This window comes from Podarcis muralis, chromosome 4 (assembly GCF_964188315.1).
Source record: "Podarcis muralis chromosome 4, rPodMur119.hap1.1, whole genome shotgun sequence".
Classification (NCBI taxonomy): Eukaryota; Metazoa; Chordata; class Lepidosauria; order Squamata; family Lacertidae; genus Podarcis; species Podarcis muralis.
The window spans coordinates 30,277,673-30,299,448 of NC_135658.1; the positions used below are offsets into that span (position 1 = coordinate 30,277,673).

Genomic DNA, 21,776 nt, shown 5'->3' on the forward strand with positions numbered 1-21,776 from the left:
TTTGGGGGGGGGGCAATGGACACCCAGAAGAGCTCTGTTGCTGCTGCCACAGATTGCAGCAAGAGAGACATTTTTAAAAATTATTTATTTAAAAGAGAGAAATCACAACCACTTGCGTAAGGTCCCAGGTTTAAATCTCCAGTTAAGAACTGCTAAGTGTCCCCTGTCTCAGACCCTGGTGTGCCTCTGCAAATCAGGGTAGGCAATACTCAGCCAAATGGACCAATGGTCTGACTCAGTTAAGGGCTTCCTGTGCACACCCCCCACTTGAATCTTATTGAATAATCTTAAGCTCAAGATACATAAATGCAAGAAAGAAAGGGGTTTTTCATGGCTATATCTGTACTACACTGCAAGTGAGCCAATGGAAGAGATTGGCTGAAGGACAAAAACACATATTCTTGCCATAAGAACAGAAGCAATTATTGTTATTTTGGCGCAAAGTCCATTGGAGCAATGCCACAGTCAAACGGAAGTAAACAATATAATTTACTCAAGAGTGGAAAATTTTATTGCCGAGTTAAACAGATGTCAAACAGATAAACAACTATACAACTTTCCAAACACAACTGAAGGCAGGACTGTACTGGGATGCCTTTTAATGATTGATGTTAAAACATTAACATCCTAGGTGGGTCAGAATTATGCAGTGAAACAAATGCCTCCATTTCCCTCCCCACTATCCTGTGCAACCTATAGGACATATGAGATCACACAAAATTAGGGGTTTTTTATCATGTTTTTAAAAAGATGTTAGTTGAAGATATCAATTTTAAAAAATATTTCCAGACAGGAACTTAGGTTAAATTCCAAAAAGCAGATACATGAGGTGCATAAATAACTTTGGTAGAGACTAATCAGGAACTGCAAGCAATCAGGAAAGCAGGTTGAGCATTTTAGAGGCCAATTCCCAAGACTGTAGCTGAAGATCCATATACAAATACACATTGTTCATTGATTCATAACACTCAAACGCACATCATTTCCAGATTTGGGCATAGCCTCTGCCCATAGTCTCAGAGACCAGGTACAATCCATGCTTTCTCTCTTATGCTCCTCCAGTGCTCTCTCAGAAGAAAGGGCAAGAATTAGCAAAACAAGGAAGACCAAAAGCATAGGCTGTTGACTGCTTGGCAGAGGAGCCTAAGCGTTCCGGTTAGGCTGATCCCTGAACCAGTCTTGTGTACTGGCTTCAGAAGGTGAGGCCGGCCAACGCGGTAAAGCCCAATTATCCTAGCAATATGAGAGAAGGTGAGCTCACTTGGGACCTAATCCTCTCCAAATCATCAACAGGATTTTCCAATCCTTTCAGAGTGCAGGTGTGACAATATTGCAGGACAAAACAACCACCACCTTAGGCTCTGTTAATGAAATGTCTCTTGTTTGTTTTCCTGTGCTTCCTCCTACAACATCTTGTCCTGAATTCCCATGAGCATTCACAGTACCAGCGAGGCAAAAAGCAGCTGGGAGGACATAGATTGGGTAAATGGTGTCAGAGTACCCCAGCAAAGGGTTAACGAGTCCATGCCCTAGGGGTGCTTTTCATTGGATATCTACGTACTGGGTGACTGATGAATTATTCCTTGCATAGTATCTAGTATGGCTTTAAGAAAGAAGCTTTTTTAAAAAAACCACCTTCTGAAGTTTCAGCACCCTGGACAAGTACAAATATCAGCAAGAACCACAACGAGAGAAACCTTTGGAGAAAGAAATGCAGTTAATTGCACCTACATTCCAGGAATCCGCTACCACAATGCCTTCTTTTCACACCTGATTTGTGACTTTAGGGCAGCACTTGAAGGAGGAGACAAGAGTTTGCAAAACCACAGCAGCAAAGTGAGTTGAGTTCCACTGTGCCAAGCTACACTTGAGGCAAAGCAATCATTTGTCTGCTTCATTAAGTGCAGAACAGAAGCACAATCCAAATTTGCCATGGCACATCTGACCAATTTAGGGTAGCTCTGTAACTACACAGAACATTATGAGCTGAGTTGCAAATTATTTCATTACATGACCACAGCACTGTTCTAACAGCGTAAGTATAACCTGGTGTGTGATTTACACTGAGAGAGTGGAGGAGAATGGTTGAATCTTACCTCCCAAGTGTGGTGGTCCCAATGCAACCCCCAATCCTTGACTTTTTTAAAAAAATGCAACATATGGCAGATATGATCACAGATCTCCAGCATCTTGTCTAGTCTCCCCTTTATTTTGGAAATTGTGTCATGTATTTCTCTTCTCCTATTATTACATTTTTACAGGATGTTTTAGAATTGGCATGAATTTGTTCAGTTTCAATTGTTTTATGATTCTGTATATTTGCAAGGTTGCAAGAGACTGTCTTTAGCTGCCCTGGGCTCCAATCAGGAGGAAGGGCAGGGTATTTAAAACAAAGAAACAAATCACTAAATAAAAACAAAATTTTGCCTTCTCATCAGTGACTCTGAACTTGGCTCACACACTTAAAAAGAATAAATCCCATAAATAAAAACAAACGCTGTATCACAACAAATCACAGCGGCCAAAAAATTCATACTGACACAGCTTGTTTCACCTGATGGCTTTTAAAAAACCATGATGTTTGATTGCTACCACTGTCACAAAGTAGCCTTTAAGATTACCTCCAACCCATGTTTAGTCAGATTCATCACAAGATTTAACAAGGCTGTTTCTATCCTGAAGCAGCAGAACTTGGTTCCTGGTTAAAAACAGCAACGTAGATTTCTCACGTAGAAAACTGATTCAGTTTTATTTCTTCATCAAGAAGTCTATATTTTCCTCCTATTCTTATGATTTCATAATGAAATTTCTTACAAAATATGAAACCCAATGCAGTGGTAGCCTTTGCATCAAAATTTATTTTTAGATTGGAGAGGGTGCAATGCTCTGGGATCTACTATCCAAAATGTTTTCTCTGAAATCTCTCTGATAATCATAATTTGATCTTGGATCCCAAATTAGCACTTTTGTCACCTGAGAGCAACTTTAACCCTACGTTTCCATCTCCAACCCTAATCTTTTTTCTCTTAGCTGCTGCCATGATGGCGATAGCTGCCAAATGGGAAACAGGGGGAAATGTTACTTTGCCTTTGCAGTATGCACGTGAATGGGGAAAAGCAATTTCGGAATGCTTGACCCAACGCAGGAGAGTTGTTAATGGACAGGCGAAGAGAGACAAATTTTTAGGCAAGCGGTCTTTGTTCACTGGTCACATCCATAAGTCAGCCCAGTTGTTACAACACATGTATCTCTCTGGAGATTAATCAATAAACTTTATCATGTATGTACCTTACTCTTACTTTTTGTAACAGACAACCCAATAATAGGCACTCCATGTGTTGTTTTTGTTTTTATGTTTATGGTATTACTGTTGAAACCCAATAAAACATACGTACTTTTAAAAATTTATTGGGATGATTTGCTTACCTGGGGTCTCCACACGTCGATAATGGTAAGGATTAATGCACACTTCTTTCTGCTTTGAGCCAAACGGGAACTCGCAACATTCCAGCGCTTTCAGTTCATGGTGAGACTGCAGGTCAGGCCAGCGCCACACTCTGCAGTAGATGACATGGGGCAGCCCTTTGCGATGAGACACTTGCAACCGCCCATCCAAAGACCGTGGGATTGTCACACACTTGCTGGGCTGCCCGGGGCAGCTGAGTGCCCTCTCCAGTTCCTCCATGGCTCCCTTCTTCTTCTTTAGCTTCTTCACCAAGGAGTCAACAGCCTTTTCCGCCCACTTCTCCTCTTCATCTCCTTGCTTCCAGCCCAGCAGTCTCTTCACAGCTGGGCTGGTGAAGGAGAACAAAGAACTGATCGAGGTGCTGGAGTGCATATGAATCGGAGATAATACGTATGATTGCAAAGCGAGACCCCAGATATGTAGCTCTTCCTTTTTTTCAAAAAAATGAGGCCCAAATTTCGGCACTGGGAGGAAAGCTGCTTTCAAAATCAGGCTCGTCCACACATATCCCAGGTGTTGTCAGAGATATTTCATTGCAAGTGTCTTCCACTATCGGACAATTCTGCAAAAAAAGAACAGTGTTCTGTCAGACATATTACAGATCCTTTTTCATCTCTCTTTTTAGAAACTCACCTTGAAACAGAACCAATTTTGTCTGTTTGTTTTTCTGCTTTTTGTTCCCTAGAGTAAAATAAATAAAGACAGCATCTTTCTATATATCACAACCAGACTCTTCAGCAATAGCAAAATTCAACAGGCACAGGATTGCAGCCACTTTAAAATAAACTTTACTCACTATGTAAATTACTATAAACTGGGTATAGTTAATGTCTTTTCTCGTAAAAACAAAAGCAGGGAGAGCCAAGAAAGGATCTTGAAACACTATAGTTCTGCCTGTGAAGTTGCTAACCTAGTAGTACCACATCTTTAGATATCTAAAAGCCCACTGGATTGAATCCAACAAATCCATTTCATTTGCACAAGGACTTCCACTTCTGCAATGGAACTTCTCCCTCTCCTCCCCAGATCTACTCCTGAGTATTATGATGCAATACATGCAACAGAGAATAAAGGTGTAAAAAAATGGCACTGTTTTTATTATGGTGGAATGAGAATTCCAAGGTTATATTAGTGTTAATCTGGGTCCTGCTGGACCTCACCCAGCAGTTATAATATTGTTATGGGTTGGCAGGGGGCAAGGATCCCCTAAAATTCCTGGGTGCCAGGTTTTCCCCATAATTTCTGAATTTAGTAAATGTGTTGGTTTGACCAATGGATTTAGCAAGGCCTAACAGATAAGTCAAGCCAGCTTCCTCAGGAGATTGGCTGAGAGGCGCCATCAAGGAAGAAAAACACGTGATCATAGTCATTGCCCTGACAAAAGGTGAGGCATACGGTCTCAGACAAGAAGGGGGGTTGAGTCCCTCTCCCAACAGTGTGATAACTAGCACAGATTTCTGATGACTTGTCGACACAACAGTTAAAAAAGAGCTAGAGGGAATCTATACTATTTCTCTTAGGAACTGCTAAAGCTGAAGGAGCACTTCATTCTTAAAATTTCACTTTGTGTTCTTGGCGCTGTTCTGATTTCAATGCCATTCTTAGTAGCTGGCCTTTGGAGGAAGATCCCATGGAGGCACTAGTACTTTTATCAGCCTTGCCAATTTACAATGGGCAAGAAGATGCCTGCGGGCTGGGAGAAAAAAAGACTCCTGATGATGACATGACCACTTGATCAAGAAGAAGAATAAAAATTCTGTACTGCTCCGTATGAATAGTAGACGTACACTGGTGACGTGCCCTTGACAGGGAGCATGCAGGCAGACTTAGATAATTTTAGACTCTGGACTAAATGGCATTATTGTGGCCTCCCTCTTTAGATGGTAATTCAAAATGGGGTAGGGCAGCCTTGACGCATTTAGGGGGCCTCCTGCTCATTCTGCTCAGCAGGCCCTGGACTGCAGATCCAAAGTCCTGCCCCAATGGCACCAGTCATCAATATAACAGTTTAAATAAGTGGGCCAAAGACATTTCCAAAGACCTAAAGCCCAAAAGCGTTACAAAGGTCAGCTGGCAGTGACTTCAAAGCCCCATGGCCACTATGGAGAAAGCTTCTTCCTCATGCCCACCAGTTTCACTGATCTCACAGGTGGACAAATGAGAAGGTATTCCACTGTTGATTTTAATATGCAGGCAAGAGGGGTACAGGTGCAGTAGGTTCTTTGAGTAACTTGGACCCAAGCTGTTTAAAGGCTTTAAAATGTTACGAGCCACCACTTCAAATCGGTAGAGCATGAGACTCTTAATCTCAGGGTTGTGAGTCTCAGCCCCATGTTGGGCAAAAGATTCCTGCATTGCAGGCGGCTGGACTAGATGGCCCTTGTGGTCCCTTCCAACTCTATGATTCCATGAAATTGGGAATGAAAGCAGAGTGGGAACCAATGTGGCTGGTACAACAATGGTGTCACAAGATGCAACCACCTAACTGCCCCATCAGGACTTGGTGGGCTGCCATCTCAAACCAGCTGAAGCTTTAAGATGCATATAACGCATTGCAGCCGTCAAAGCTTAGTGTGACAAGCACACAGATTATTGTGCCATCTCTGAAAGCAAGACTCCAAATTCCTGGAGCTGCGATCTGTCTGCATTTCTGTGTTTGCCTGTATAAATCTACTCCTCTCACTGTAGGAACACGAACATGTCTTCATTCCACCGAAATATTCCTTCACACACATTTATTTATCTGTTCGAGAAAACGCATATCCTTCCATTCTGCAGTTGAAAAAGATTTAAGAAAAAATTACAGCGCTCAGGGAAGATTATATCGTTTGAAAGCAAAACAATGTTTCATAAAAAACAAATTACGCAGCAGCAAAAGGCCAACTGGAACCAATTAAAAACCAAGTTGAGCTTCAGGCTATTAAAAACCTAACCAAGCAAATTAAAAGCTTGTCTTGATTCCTTTCTTTCAAAACAGTTCTGACCAGGAGGCAGAACATAGGCTATGCCAGCTAGGGGAACATCTGGAGGGCCCAAGGTTCTCCACACCTGCCTTCAGGAGTGGGAAGGACGGTTTGGGAGGAGGCAGTTCTTTGGTGGATATTTACCGTAAGTCGCACATCTTAACAGTTCAGACAGGACAATTTGGTGCTAGGAAGTCCACCCGTCAGCCTCACTTCTTTATTTCACTCACACTCCAAAAATGTTGTGATGGAAGAAGGAGGTGCTGTGCTATTAACTGGGCACAGCTAAAGAGCAAACCAATGGTGCAAAAAGGAGAGTAACAAATCTGTATGAACTTGAGGGACTGGGGAGACTTATGCTGCAATACTAGACACAGGTACCTGGGAGTGTTCCACTCACCTCAGTGAAGCCCAAGTCCAACCAAAACACATGCCTGCCATTTTACTGTTATAGACTTCTTATCTGTTTCCTGATTAAGTTAATGTAACTTTATAGCCAGGCAATCACCAGATCTTAAAACTAACATTTCGGAGTGCTGTCTTGTGGTTCCCCCACCTCTGCTTCCCATTTAAAACAAGGCTTTAAATAAACATTGTTATCTCTTTCGGTCAGATTAAATAAGTTACCTGTGACATCAGCATGACTCCGCAATGCTGTTACTGCTGGTGGGAGATAAGACCAGGACATAGGCATTTATACAAAAATAATTATATTTTAAAAATAGGCAGGCTTGCTGTTTGATGCAAATGAAAGGGAGTGATTTTTACTAATTACCTAAAACAAAAAACCGGCAGTGGTCACTTTTAAAATCCCAGGCCCATCTAAGCATGAACAGAATTAAGAGTCTCTCAGAAATGACAGTAGTGATATCAATAGACATTTTTCAAAGCCATGCCACTGGCAGTGAGAGAGTCAGTGTAGTTTATTGTTGTTTAGATATGAGAATCCCATGTATAAATCTCTTCTTGGCTATGACATTCCCTAGAAAGGTTCAGGAAGTCTCTCAGGGCCTATCTTTACCTCACAGGGTTACTGCAAGGATAAAATGAGATTCCTCATATAAGATCACTGTTGGGATCAAACTGTGATGATAAATAATAAAAATGGAAACACTTTGTGGTACAACCACAGTCTCGGGAAGATTCTAGCATCAGGTTTTTTAAAGCGCATAATACAAAACGTTGCTCAGCAGCCTAGCCTAAGCATTCCTCTGGATTTGTTGCTCAGTTTTAAAAGGCCTAGCCCTCCTTTCTGCTTGGGTGATGCAAAGACATATACTCATAATGCATAATTTCAGGGCTGGAATTACACTGAAGGCCACCAAAGGCAGTCACCAACACTGATCCTCCACACCTGGGGGGGGGGGGACGACTTAGCCAAGCGGCCCTTATCATATTCTAGGATACGGTGTGCCCACAGTGAGTCAGCACGAAGGAGCAAGATACACCATCTGCATAATAGCACCAGTGGGAAATAAATGACAGCAACAAGATATTAGATAGTTCGAGCAGTACTCGATACTGACGTGCTTTCAGAGATTATTTTCTCACACAGATGATGTAAGTCCCTGGAAGAACAAACAGTTTTGCCTTCTGTTCCTTTGAACTTAACAGAGGTGACACAACCCTGCAATCTGCAGGAACAGAGTTCAAGCCTTGGCGCATATGAGTTGTACAATGCAAAACAAATCTTGAGGTCCATAGTTGTGAAGTCATATCCTTGAAAGAAGTGGTTGTCGTATGCAGCAACAGCAGCAAGAATACTTATCGCAAAGCACTGGAAGACACAAGATTTGCCCACCCTGGAAGAATGGCAGATGCAACTGATATAGACTACATGGAACTGGCAGAAATGACTGGCAGAATCCGAGACCTGGGAGAAGAGCTGGTGGAAGAGGACTGGAAGAAATTTAAAGATTACTTGCAAAAGCATTGCAAATTGTATGAATGCTAGAATGATGCCAGATATAAAGATAATATGGTATTAGGGATATAGTTGAAAGGTGTATGTAAAAATGGTTTATAGAACAAAGGTGAAGTCAGAATAATATTATGTCAAACTTAAACAAAATGAAAAAATGGGGAAAAACTGGAGGCATAAAAGTTGAAATGTATAATATGAAATAAGATTTGAAAGAAGGTGAGGTATTGCTGAATATGACTCTGTAAAAGGGAACACAGAAAAGGGAGATGCGAGGGAGTCTGGAAAGAGGATTATGAGAATAATATCTAAGAAACTGGTTTTTTTCTTTTCTATGTCTTTTTTTGTCTTTTTTATTCTGTTTTTTATGATGGGCTTTTCACTGTGTTTTTCTGTTTTTTGAATGGTGTTTTTTCTTTTTTCTTATTCTGTTTTGTGAAGTTTGTTTTATTGTATGAAACTTTAATAAATATCTTTTTAAAAAAGAAAGAAAGAAGTGGTTGTCAAACGTTTTTCCTCTGGACTGCCTTGGTGCATTGGGACAACCTTGCACAACTTTCAGGAAGCAGGCCATACAGACTGAGAAAGCTATGTTGGATTCCAGTGCGGTGCATCTGTCCAGTGACATAAATGCTGCACCAAAAAGGCATTGAATAGAATAGTATTGTTACAGGCTCCAGGAGATTATCCAGGGTTCAGTTTCCTTGGAAAAAGAGACAGTGGAGACTGTGGTGTCTATATGGTTTATTTACACATATGTACAACCTGAGCCTATGGTAGAGGGGCTCACAGCATTTACACCCCAAAAGTTCTTGCTTCTCTCATACAGTGGTACCTCGAGTTACAAAGGCCTCAGGTTACAAACACTTCAGGTTACAAACTCCACTAACTTGGAAGAGTTACCTCAAGTTGAGAACTTTGCCCCAGGATGAGAATGGAAATCGTGTGCCGGCAGCGCAGCGGCAGCAAAAGGCCCCATTAGCGAAAGCACGCCTCTAGTTAAGAACAGTTTCAGGTTAAGAACGGACCTCCGGAACAAATTAAGTTCGTCACTAGAGGTTCCACTGTATTCACAGCCTTGGAATAAAGGAGAAACCAAGCATGGGTCTGTCTCTCTGGTTGCTGCCTGCTTCTTGCCCAACTCACACACACACACTCTGGCTTTTGTTTTTCTCACTACCAGTCAGGTGAGGGAGGGGCCCACCTATTTGCTATTTGCCCTCTGGCACAGTCCTACTTATTTTGTCATACAAAGATGGTCCTTAGGACTATTAACTCACACACAGAAGCATGGAATCCTCCATTCGATTTTGAACCATGCTGGATCCAGGACTCACGAATTAGAAGGGACTCAGGCAACACACTGACTACCCCTCACCAAACTCACAACAGTATAGAATAATGGGCTGGGACTAGTATCTTTGTAGTTCTTGAGCTGAACCAAATTGCAGTCCTTTAGATTCTAGGAGTAGAACTGAAACAGTGGGCTTTTTTCTTATTATCTACCCATATATATCTGTCTAGACAGGCCTCTCTCGAGTCTGTGGATTGATTTGGCACTTTCGGTGACATTGAGACCAGTGACATCATCCAGCAGCCTTTTTCTATCTTGGTATTAAAAGTCTCACTTGTTGTACAGCCATACAGATAGAATGGAAAAAATAAAACGTTACTAGCCCTGTAAAATACCCATTAGCTCACTCATAAAGAAGTGAACACCCTGTGCCTTTTAAAAAAATCAAAATCAAAATTTCAAAATCTTCACACACACTCCAACAAGTACACCACTTATACACTTGTGTATTTATTTAAAGCATTTTCAATCCACTCTTCAGCCAAAACAACAACAACTAAACAGCTCCTGGAGGAGCTTACACATATCAGTAATAAGTCACCTCCTGTTCTCAGGCTTACAACCTGAAAGACATGACACAAAAGGAAAAGGGATGGGAAGGAAGAACGGGGGGGGGGGAGGGGGCGAGTATTGGCAATGCATTCATCATCCTTGTCCACTTTGCTACCCAGGATAATACCTAATGACTCCGTATCCACCCTGCATGGTTCCATCACACATTTTCTTTGTTGTAAATGCTGACATTGTGCACCCACATTTCTCAGGGGCACAACAAAACTCCACTGGCAAACCACTGGTTTCACAACACAAAGAGTTTGCAATTATAATTGCAAGCAGACAAACTGGACAGTAGTGCCTATCCCATAACAGTCTCTAAACCCAAACAGAAAGCACCCCTACAGCCCCGCAAGACTGCTTCTATGAGACAGCACCAAAAACTTACACCTACTTTTTCTCCCTCTTGCCAAATTCTGACTAATCTTTTAGATCTCCTGGCACAAACATTCTCAGGCAGAGAACAAGCCCCACACCTTCATCTAAAAACATTGGTGTGCCCTCAGTTCCTCATTCTTGGGGTAGCTGATAATCATCTTAGTGATCCATCAATAGTAACTGCAAAAGATCAAGCCACACCAAGGCTAGTGAGTGTTTACTCGCACAAAACAGTATTCCTATAATATTTTGGTTTTTACATTTGCAGAGGTATTTTCAGAACATAGCATTGTGGTGCCCACAAATATTTTGGTTAATAGCTATTTGAGCATGTTTTAGTTGGCATCCTTCTCACAGTCTGTGATTGTCACGCTGTTTTTCTCCCAACAACAATTCCTGTCTGCTTGAACTGCTAGAAAACAAGTGATTTGACACAGTCCAGAGCATGCGGAGATTCTCCTTTGGGCCAAGCAAAGCTGGCAGTCTTTCTGGCAACTTCTACCTCTTGAAACAGCTCTCCTTACAGACATCTATTTATAAATTTGTAAAATAATAGGAGAAATAGTTGTTTCAGGTTGCACAGGGCGAGAAAGAGGCAATTTAAGCCAGGAATGGGGAGCTTGTGACTCTCACTTACTGTTGGGACTCCATGTCCCATCATCCCTGACCACTGGTCCCACTGGCTGGGGCTGAAGGGAGTTGGAGTCTACCCACACTGTAAGCTCTAAAGAAAGTGAAGAGACAGGAAGATAAGAGTGCTGAGTAGTCAGGTGCCAGAGGGTCAAGAGAAGGGGATGAGCTGGACAGACTACACCTGAAGTCACCTAGAGCCCAGCAACAGAAGTTCTGAAGACAGTTCCTGGAGCAAGGTTTCTAAACTGCGGAGGCTACTCCATTAGAGCACATGAAGCACTGCCCCACCAATCTCATTCTTCCCTCAGCTAACGCCCAGCCTGCTTCCTTTCTTACTTAGAGCCAGTCCAGGGACTAACCCTGTCTACCAGCTCCCTCCTTCTTAATCTCATTGCAGCTCTTGTAGAACTCAGCAGGAAGGGGGACAAAACAAGAATTAGTTGGCTTTGCCTGCAATTGGCTCTGGCGCCACCTTCTGTTGGCCTCCATGCCTTCCGCACAACCAGTCCACTGAATCTAATAACAGAGGAGCAGAAAGAATCCTAAGTGATGTCCAAATCTCAAAAATCCTGTTAAGTCTATGAAGTTGGTGAAGGCCCTAGGTGCGATCTTCCAGTCTTATATGTAGAAACATAAGTGACTTCAATAGAAGCTAGAAGCAGCTGCAGGGAAGACTAGACCAAGTAAGTTTTGTGGGGGGGTTTTAAATTGAAAAGGATTGTGCTGCTTATCATTAAGTAAAGTTGGTGTATATCTGCAATGTGAGGCCACAGTAAGATGGAACTACTCTGTGCCTTTCTGGACCTTGGCAGCTATTGGGTCCTCCGCACCACAGAGAGAAATTTTCCAGTGCAAACTACTGAAAAATGCTGCCTTCTGCCCACAATATATGACACAGAGAAATAGGAATTATTTATTTCTAGCCAGTACTGCATTGCATCAGACCCGCCGTAATGTGGCACCTTAATATCATACAAGATGAGGATGATCACAGCAAAAGACATCACTCCACATGTTTTTGTAAGCAGTATCTGTCCACCGGACAGCAACAGGGTCACTGTGCCATTGAAATGGCAGCATTTTTGAGGGAGAGGCCATGTATGTTTCAGGTAGCTCTCAGGTTCACTGGCAAGGCCTACCTGTGCAGCTTAAAATGATGCATGGCATGTCGTTTCCAGTTAAGGACCATGAGGCTTTCAGCTGGGAGACGACATACACTATGAAATCAAGGAAGAAAATAATGTCCCGTGCATAATTTATAGCTAAAGAAAAGCATTGCAGATCTTCGCGTCTGAAAAGAAGCTGTACGCAACAGTTATTTCCTTCCCTTTTCCCAATATAAGGTTTTGCCTGCTCAGATGTTTAGTTCTGGGCTACTAATGTACTTTGCAATAAGTACAAGTAGTCAAAATTGCAAATGGACAAATTTCAAAAGCAGCTACAGAGCGGATTCAAACAAAGTTCCTGTACAAAGAGGCATTAAAGAATGAATATTGGTGATGTCTTGATAACTGAATATTTAAAAGAAGAGGGGGGAATATATGACAGGCAATAAAGTTACGTTAGTAAATTTCATGAGAAAAATTGCTAAGGTTTCTCTGTCAAGCCTAGCAGCACAAATGTATTTGGAACAATCCACAGATAAGTTTTGGTTTTTTTAAAGTGCTATGATGTGATTTTGTGCAAGTCCTGAGCATTTCAACATGCCATTTTCAATGTAATGGTATGCTATAATTCCAAACAAACTCAAGCTTACCCACCAGAACTGAGCAGCGTGCAACTGCAGGCACATTTTTACTTCTTCACAGTAAACCACAGTTTGAAACTATGGCTTTCTGTGACGTATGAACCAATGAGAGATGGGGCTCAAAGTCTCCTGTGACACCTAAATAATGCATCTGTTTATAAATACAGTGTAGTTGTCTGTGGGTCTCCTCCATCAAAGTAGTATAGAATACATACTCAGAATGAGCTGGAGGGAAAGCTAAAAATAACAGGAATGCAAAGAACCACCTTGATAGCTCAATGCAAAATACCATACGGAATCTAGCATTTGCCTACATTAACATTAACAATTGTTTTCATATCAAAATGAGAGGACAATGAGTTTTTGGCATGAGAGAACAAACCCATAACCCTTCAATAAAATTTTCCCCAACCAGATGACCGCCAATGTTTAGGAATAGAACACCTATTAACACCTTCCTGCCTCCTTTTCTTGAACATCTGGTCTGTGATATGTTCTAAGTCAGCCTTTCTCAAACTTGGGTCCCCAGCTGTTTATTGGACTACAACTCCCATCAACCCTGACCACTGGTCCTGGTAGCTAGGGATGATGGGAGTTGTAGTCCAACAACATTTGGAGACCCAAGTTTGAGAAAGGCTGTCCTAAATAGTTAAGACACTTGTCTACTCTCTTTCCTTTTCATTGCAGTCCTCACTCTATAGTTGCTGCTGTTGTTTTTTTACTTAACTCTAACCCTAATCAATGCACAAACCAAGTGAAAGGTCTGAAACACAAATGCTATTTCTGTTGCTCAATATAACTATTTATCCCAGCACATTATTGCTTATTAGCATGTAGCTGGATGGTATCTAAAAAGGAGAAAAAAGAAGTTCCCAGCTTACACTAAAACAATTAAATCTATTTCATCTTCCTCTCATTCTATCTCAAATGTAATTAATATAAGCAACATCTTCTTGCAGGGCATCGGTTCAGTTTAACCCTCTGCATTATTTAACTGGGATTCAAAAACCCTGGAACCATGTACTAATATAAGTACACGGTTGCAAATATGAATAATGTGCAATGTTACTCCTATATCTCAGTATTAGGGCTTCCTGTTTCCTGAATGGAGAACCAGGTTATCCTTATGTAAGGGCCATCAGAATAAATGACAAAGAGTGACATGGAAAGATGTTTCCAAACCAGGATTGGTATACACAACAAACTTTCCCTCCCTGCTGGACAAGTGCCTGTGCTGTCACATCCACCTGCGTTGGCAATCTGCTTGGGTGCGGAGGCTGAATTAAAGCTCCCCATCAAGAGAGGTGGAAAAACAGGTGATTGATGCTGCCAGAGTTTAGTGGGCAATGAGGAGATAGGAAACCTTCACCTCTGTTTTTAACTAACAGCTGTTTATAATTATGCCTGAACCCAGACAAAATGTTGCTAGTCTTTAGAGTGCTTTATTAAAAGAGGCTATCCTCAAGCCATGGTTTATGAAGTTGGCTTGTTTCCCTAAACCAGAGTTAGCCAACAACATAGCACCCCCCAAAGCTTGTGAACTACAACTCCTGTAATCCCTGACTATTATTGCCCATGCTGGCTGTGAATTGTAGTCCGCAACATCTGAAGGGCACCAGGTTGACAACCTCTGCCCTACACCATAGTCATTCTGAGACATTGTACAGTGGTACCTTGGTTTAAGAACAGCTTAGTTTATGAACAACTTGGATTAAGAACACTGCAAACCCAGAAGTAGGTGTTTTGGTTTGTGAACTTTGCCTTGGAAGCAGAACATGTTTCACTTCCTGTCGAGTGTGTTCCATTTGTAAATTGAGTCCCCCGCTGCTATGGGAAAGCATGTCTTGGTTTAAGAACATTTTGGTTCAACAACGGACTTCCGGAACGGACTAAGTTCGTAAACCAAGGTACCACTGTATGTATAAGTGACAAATAAATAATAGCAATACATAAGATTAAGCACAGCTTCAGGTTTACAGGCAGCAATAAGCTGTCAATGACTGAAATGGAAGCAAAGCTTCTGATCACTGCAACCACTCCAGAAGCTGGGAGGAGAGGCCAGAAGCCCAGGGTGCATGCATGCAACAGTGAACCATACTTTAGAGTTGTGCCTGAATCCGACTATATTCAGATGCCACATTCCTCTTCCTCCAAAGCATGATTTGATCAGGCCGGAGCAACAAACCTAAGCACACCCTCCTCCTTTCATCTCTTCTATCACACATCCACTTCTCATGGAGCTCGCCAGTGACTGGATACTAACCCCAGATAGCAATCAAGGTGCAAATGAAGGACTGATAGCAGTGTCTAGCTCCCTTCCAGCCAAGGGCCAATATGTATTTGAGGAGGAGATGGTCTGCCTGAACTGATTTAGCAAAGGGGGCTTTCCAAGAGATAGCAAGGAATCATTAATTTTAGGAACAAAAGGAAAGAGGTTGGGCTACCTTCGAGATACAGATAAGGAAAGAAACATCCCAGCCCCCTCTCAACTAGCAAACAAGAAGGAAACTGTACTTTATTTTGTTATTAAATTGTCCTTCCTGAGCCTTGGCAAACTTGTTTCAGTCATGCATTATATTTGGACATAAAAGCAGTGTGTGGTTAATAGTTAAGGCACTGTAGTAAAAGCATTGGGAGACACTGAATCTCTGGGGACAATGGCATTTTTATATCACTCCAAGGGTTCAGGCTTCCAAAATGAAAGTGAAGACTTCTGCAAGGAGCACAGCCAAGTCCTGGCAGCCAGCGGGGCATAAGTCATGACTGTGTGTTGGACTGGGACGCGGGTGGCGCTGTGGGTAAAACCTCAGTGCCTAGGACTTGCCGATCGCATGGTCAGCAGTTCGAATCCCCACGGCGGGGTGAGCTCCCGTCTTTCGGTCCCAGCTCCTGCCCACCTAGCAGTTCGAAAGCACCCCTAAGTGCAAGTAGATAAATAGGTACTGCTCCGGTGGGAAGGTAAACGGCGTTTCCGTGTGCTGCGCTGGTGCAGGCTCGCCAGAGCAGCTTCGTCACGCTGGCCACGTGACCCGGAAGTGTCTCCGGACAGCGCTGGCCCCCGGCCTCTTAAGTGAGATGGGCGCACAACCCTAGAGTCGGACACGACTGGCCCATACGGGCAGGGGTACCTTTACCTTTACCTTTATGTGTTGAACTAGAGTTGTGGAGCCCCAGGTTCAAGTCTCTATACAGCCATGAAGCTCACTGGGCAGTCATGGACCTAACTTACCAGGACAAAATGATGATAAGATACATGCTGCTTTGAGCACCTAGAATGGCAGGTTTTTTCCAATGTAATAAATAAGTTAGGTACAAACTGAGAATTATTTCAGACACAACTAAAAAGGGGCAGTGGAAGAGTGGGAGCCTGAACAAATTTCTTTATCTTGTATCTCTTTCCTAGTAAAGTAAGGACATATTCCTGCTGCAGCAGGTAAATGCACAATGTATTTTGAATTAGGTAGGCAAGCGTGTGAAACAGGAAGTGCAAGTCTACCTTCCCTCTCCTCTGCTTATCATCATGTTTACTCCCAACTCAGATTTGGCTTAACACCTAACTCCCAGGTGTGCCCAAGTGCCAGTTCCTTCACCTAAGGAACACACCTCCACTTTCGGGGAGGTGTGAGAAAGACCAGGACCAGAGCAGCTGCATGTAATAAGAAATCATCCTGCCAGCGATGCAGAGCTTGGAAAAGCTCCACTCAGTTGAGTCATCAGCAGAGTAAGCGCATCCTTCTCCTGCCTTCCCTGAAGCTGAAACATCACATAATAAGAGAACTCACCACAGTGTGGTCCTCACCACACAACTTAGTCATGAACCGCAAGTTCGCAGTAAGTTTCCACTGCTTTTCTCAGCATTACGTTGTCCCAGCTCAAGGCAAAAGTCTGTAAATATTGCATTTTTAAAGCTCACATCCCCATTTTGGCTTAAAAAAGGGAGATGATTACCAGTGTTACCAATGAACAATCTATGACCCACACTGCAGAACTGTCAGTACAACCAATGTAGTCTGTGTCCCAAAATAAAATATGATTAGATTCCCTGTTAATTGTTCAGTAATTCAAGAGGCGGGGATAATTTGCAGGCCGCTTTGAACCCCATGTAGCAATACAAGGAAGTCTATTAGAGGAGTGACCAGTGTGGTGACCTCCAGATTTTACTGGACTCAAAGGCTGGTTGAGACTGATGGGAGACGTAGTCCAATGACTTCTAAAGGATATCAAATTGGGAACAATCCACTGGGAATCTACAATGAACTGTTTTCCACATGGGCTCCATTAAAATTAATGTGAGCTGTTCAAGAACATGGATTAGTACCCAACAATGACAAAAAAGTATATCTGAACCTTATCTCTAGTATTTGAAATTAAGTGTATTTTCTGCAGCCAATTAACCCACTGTTCTCTCGTATAACTTATGGAACAGAACAATGCTACATATATCCGCATTCTCAGAATTAGTCCCATTGTTTTCAGTGGGGCTCATTCTCAGGAAACCGTGTGCAGGATTGCAGTGTAAGAAGACACAACATACTAAGACATTCAGTTGAAGGCATGTTCATTTTAAAGGTCAAACACAAATCAGCCCAACAGCAGCAGCTTTGGCAGCAGCTGAGGCAATTATCAAATCAGAAAGAAGAGCTCTGCGTGGGTGGACTATAAAGATAATCTGAATGGTGACCATTGTTCTACCCATTGCTCTGGGATATACTGCTCTTAAAATAATCTTACTGCAGTACCTTTAGATTGCATTGCAGAAGACAATAGCTGCTTATCCCTAAAGACTGCCTTTTAAAAGTATGTATTTACAGACTTCATTGTGACATCTCTCTCTCTTATCTGCAGTGTCCTTCCTGGACAGTCACAAACCTGATTACATTCCAAGAAACCTGCATATCATTTCCAGACTATCAGAAAATCCATTCCCTGAGGACATGCTACCCCACCTTAGAATATGATTTTGCCCTTTAGAATATGAGCATTTGATTATGCATGTATTACTTCTCTATTCGTAGAAAGGGGTAAGTTATTAACTGTGAAATGGAATGTTTAGCGCTGGGAACAAGCCTGAAAACACTTAGTAACTACAAATTCGTCACTTCCACGCGTATCAGTAACAGGAATAAAGTTGGATATTTTTTAAAAAGCACCATGGCACCTGCAATTTACCTTCTCTCCAACTTCAGGACAATACCAATTTTGGGTTTCATCCATCAATGGCTGCCAGCGGCTTATGCTTTGTAAGGCTTTGGCTTGGACATGACCATTTAATTTTAATAACTTATGTTTTACACTTTGGCCCGAAATTCCCTTTAGATGGCGACAGATTCTAGGTGGGTAACCTTGTCAGGCTGCGATGTAAGAACATTAAGAAGAGCCTGTTGGATCAATCCAGTGGTCCATCTAGTCCAGCATCCTGTTCTCACAGTGGCCAACCAGATGCCTGTCCGCAAACAGCATTTAAGAACAAGACCACTCTCTCCTACCCTGGTTTCCAGCATTACTGCCTCCCAGCTGTGGAGAGCACAGCCATCACGGCTAGACGTCTTCCCTAGTGCTCTCTTTGTCCAATGCTCTTTTAAAGCCATCTAGGTTGGTGGCTGTCAGTCCCCTTTGGAAGTGAGTTCCATAGTTTTAACTATGCACTGTTGGACACACCTACCGATGGGTAAGTCCCAGTGAAGCTTACTTCTGAGTAGACATACATAAGATCATACTGCAAATCTTAACCTCAAACTGGGGCCAAGCAGGTTGGAAGTATTATGCTTATGGCACAACAAATCTATTCCATTTTTAAAGAGCCACTTTTATTTTGATGATGGTGATGTGGGTAGTCTTTAAAGTGCTCCTTTATTTCTGATGATGAGACTGTGCGGATACATTTTCTTAAACAAAATGTATCCATAACATAAGAAATTAAAATATTTTTTTTATTATTATTATTAAAAACACGTAAGAAGTTAAAAAATGAACCGGATTCACTTTTGATTCGCTAAGGAGAGAAAGGAATCAAAATACAAGAGACTGAGGAAGGCTTGACAGCGTTTAACCAGCCGTGAAAACGTTTCGCCTGGCGACCCTCCTTCCCATCACAATGCCGGCGTCAGTTTGTCTCCTGTCTCTAGTCTCTCCTCCCCAAACCGCCTTTTCGCTGCCTTCTGCAAGGACCTCACGTTGTAAACTTAAAAAAGTAGCGAAGTGGGGAGGGAGGGAGCGAGCGGGAGGGGAAGATAAAACAGAATTATTCCGGCGGAGAGAGAGAGAGAGAGAGATTCGTCCTTAGCGCATTCCCTTTACTGGCACAAAGAGTGTGATCTTCTACAACGATGCCAACAAGGAGCAGTGGCAGCAGGTTAATAATAGACGAGGGCGATGTCACCGCGCGGTCAGTTTACACTACACTGTTTTGTTGGTGATTCCGGTTCCAGAGCGAAGCGATCGCGAAGGCTTCGCGCGCCCTTCTGTTGATAGCGGGGGTTACCCCGGGGAACGCCCGGCAGACCGGCTCCCGCTGCGCTCACTGCCACTTACTCTCGAGTAGGTGCGCGCAGGGTTGCAGCCCGCCCCGGAAGAGAGCAGGCTAGCCATGCGTGCCGATCCTTGGCATGTCTACTCAGAAGTAAGGGCCACCGAGGTCAGCGGGGATTACTCCCAATAAAGCGGGCACAGGATGGCAGCCTCAGCATCTCTCCCTGTATTTTATGCATGCATTATAGGCACAAGATAGACGGGTCTCATCCAGCATGGTCAAATGAGAGGCACTGTGTGTGTGTGTGTTCGCGCGCGCATCATCGCAAGTCCCCTCGAGGGGCTGGTTCAGGGCTTAGCACCTTCTGCTGAGCCGAGGTTAGGCAGGATGCAGCTCCCGCCTCCAATGAAATGAAGTGCAATGCAAAAAAGAAACATGAAAAGCTTGCAAGGAGCAGCTCATCTAAGGGAGGTTGCAGACAGCAAAAAGTCGGGAGAGCAGAGCTCAGACGAAGAGCCAAAAAAAGAAAACCCCGGGCGGGGGTGGGGAGAAAGTCTGCGGGTGGCGATGCCAACTCCAGCCAGTTTTGTGTTTCTGGCAGGGCAGGGGAAGGAAAGCCTAAGTTTCTTACCTGCCCGTAGGGCGAGCGCCTCTCCTTTTCTTCCTAGCCCGCCGTCTCCCTGCTGGCGGCTGCTGGTGCCCTAACTTCTCTGGAGCGAGTTGCTCTCGCTTAAAAGAAAAAAAAAAACACCTCAAGAGTACTCACCATGCAAAGGGACGCGGCGGCAGTAACCCGGCGGCGGCAGGGGCCAGCGCGAAAGCAGCAGCAGCAGCAGCGAGCGAGCGAGCAGGCAGCCTCCGCCGGCGTCAGTCAGGCGGGAGCCTCGCAGCTTGTATTAGTGCGCCGACCTGGAACCCGGCCAGGAATCCCTTCTCTCTCTCTCTCTGGCTGGCTGCTGGCGGAGTCTGGCTGGCCCGCGAAGGCGAGAGAAGGGACGGGGGGGGGAGGGGAAGGGAGGGGTGGCAGCGCGAGGAGGGAGGAGGCAGGTCCTCTTGGCTGCTTGGCTGACCCTGAGGAGCAAAGCGAGTGCTTTCGCTTTTGTTTGGGTGGCCCCTGCCTCTCCCCAGGCGGCCCCCCCTCCCAGCCTGTGCCATGAAGTCACTAACCCTAAAATCCTTCCCGGCTCTACCATTAGGCAGAGAGTATGGCTGCCACCTCAGGCAACTGGGTTTAGGCAACTGAAAGGACTGGAAGTTATGATATATTTATTATAGAGTTGGAAGGGACCCCATGAGGCATCTAGTCCAACCCCCGCAATGCAGGAATCTCATCTACACAGGTAGCTATCCAAGCTGTGCTTAGAAATCTCCAAAGAAAAAGAGTCTGCAACCTCCTGAGGGAGACTGTCAGCTGTTGAACAGCTCTTACTGTCAGAACGTTTTCCCTGGTGTTTAGTCGGAATCTCCCTTCTTGTCAAGCAATCATTTGGGTCCTACTCTCCAGGGCAAGCTAACTCCATCCTTCATATGACAGCCTTTGAGATATTTGAAGGTGGCTATTATATCTCCTCTCAGTCTCCTCTTTTCTAGGCTAAACATACCCAGGTCCTCCTCATAAGGCTTGGTTTCCAGACCCTTGATCATCTTGGTTGCCCTCCTATGCCCACGTTCCGGCTTGTCAACATCCTTCTTAAATTATGATGCCCAGAACTGAACACAGTATTCCAAGTGTGGTCTGACTAAGGCAGAATTGTTGTTGTTGTTTAGTCGTTTAGTCGTGTCCGACTCTTTGTGACCCTATGGACCACAGCACGCCAGGCACTCCTGTCTTCCACTGCCTCCCGTAGTTTGGTCAAACTCATGCTGGTAGCTTCGAGAACACTGTCCAACCATCTCGTCCTCTGTCGTCCCCTTCTCCTTGTGCCCTCCATCTTTCCCAACATCAGGGTCTTTTCCAGGGAGTCTTCTCTTCACATGAGGTGGCCAAAGTATTGGAGTCTCAGTTTCAGGATCTGTCCTTCCAGTGAGCACTCAGGGCTGATTTCCTTAAGAATGGATAGGTTTGATCTTGCAGTCCATGGGCAGAATAGAGTGCTACTATTACTTCCCTTGATCTGGACACTATAGTATCTGGACATCTATCTATCTATGCACACACACAAGTGTTTATATGTATAATAAAATATTTAAATGTGTGTAATGTTTGATATTTTACTTCCAGGAATGAGAAGAGACACTTTTGAGATTGCCAGCCTCAAGCACCCAAATAACTTGAGTGGCCTTAGGGTAC

The 21,776-nt window shown here is 43.6% G+C and overlaps 1 protein-coding gene across 3 annotated transcripts in view; it reads right to left on the reverse strand.

Annotated features, from left to right (window-relative positions):
• Positions 1-20,434, reverse strand: part of SMAD9 (SMAD family member 9) — a 29,944-nt gene extending 9,510 nt beyond the window's left edge. For 2 of the 3 annotated variants that reach the window (XM_028726518.2, XM_028726516.2), the window contains exons 1-2: positions 20,118-20,246; positions 3,427-4,028 (exon numbers count right to left, since the gene is read on the reverse strand). In XM_028726518.2, the coding sequence (XP_028582351.1) occupies positions 3,427-3,838 (412 nt within the window). In that variant the 5' untranslated portion in view covers positions 3,839-4,028; positions 20,118-20,246. The other variant, XM_028726517.2, reaches the window with a different exon arrangement.
• Between the last annotated feature and the right edge of the window lie 1,342 nt (positions 20,435-21,776).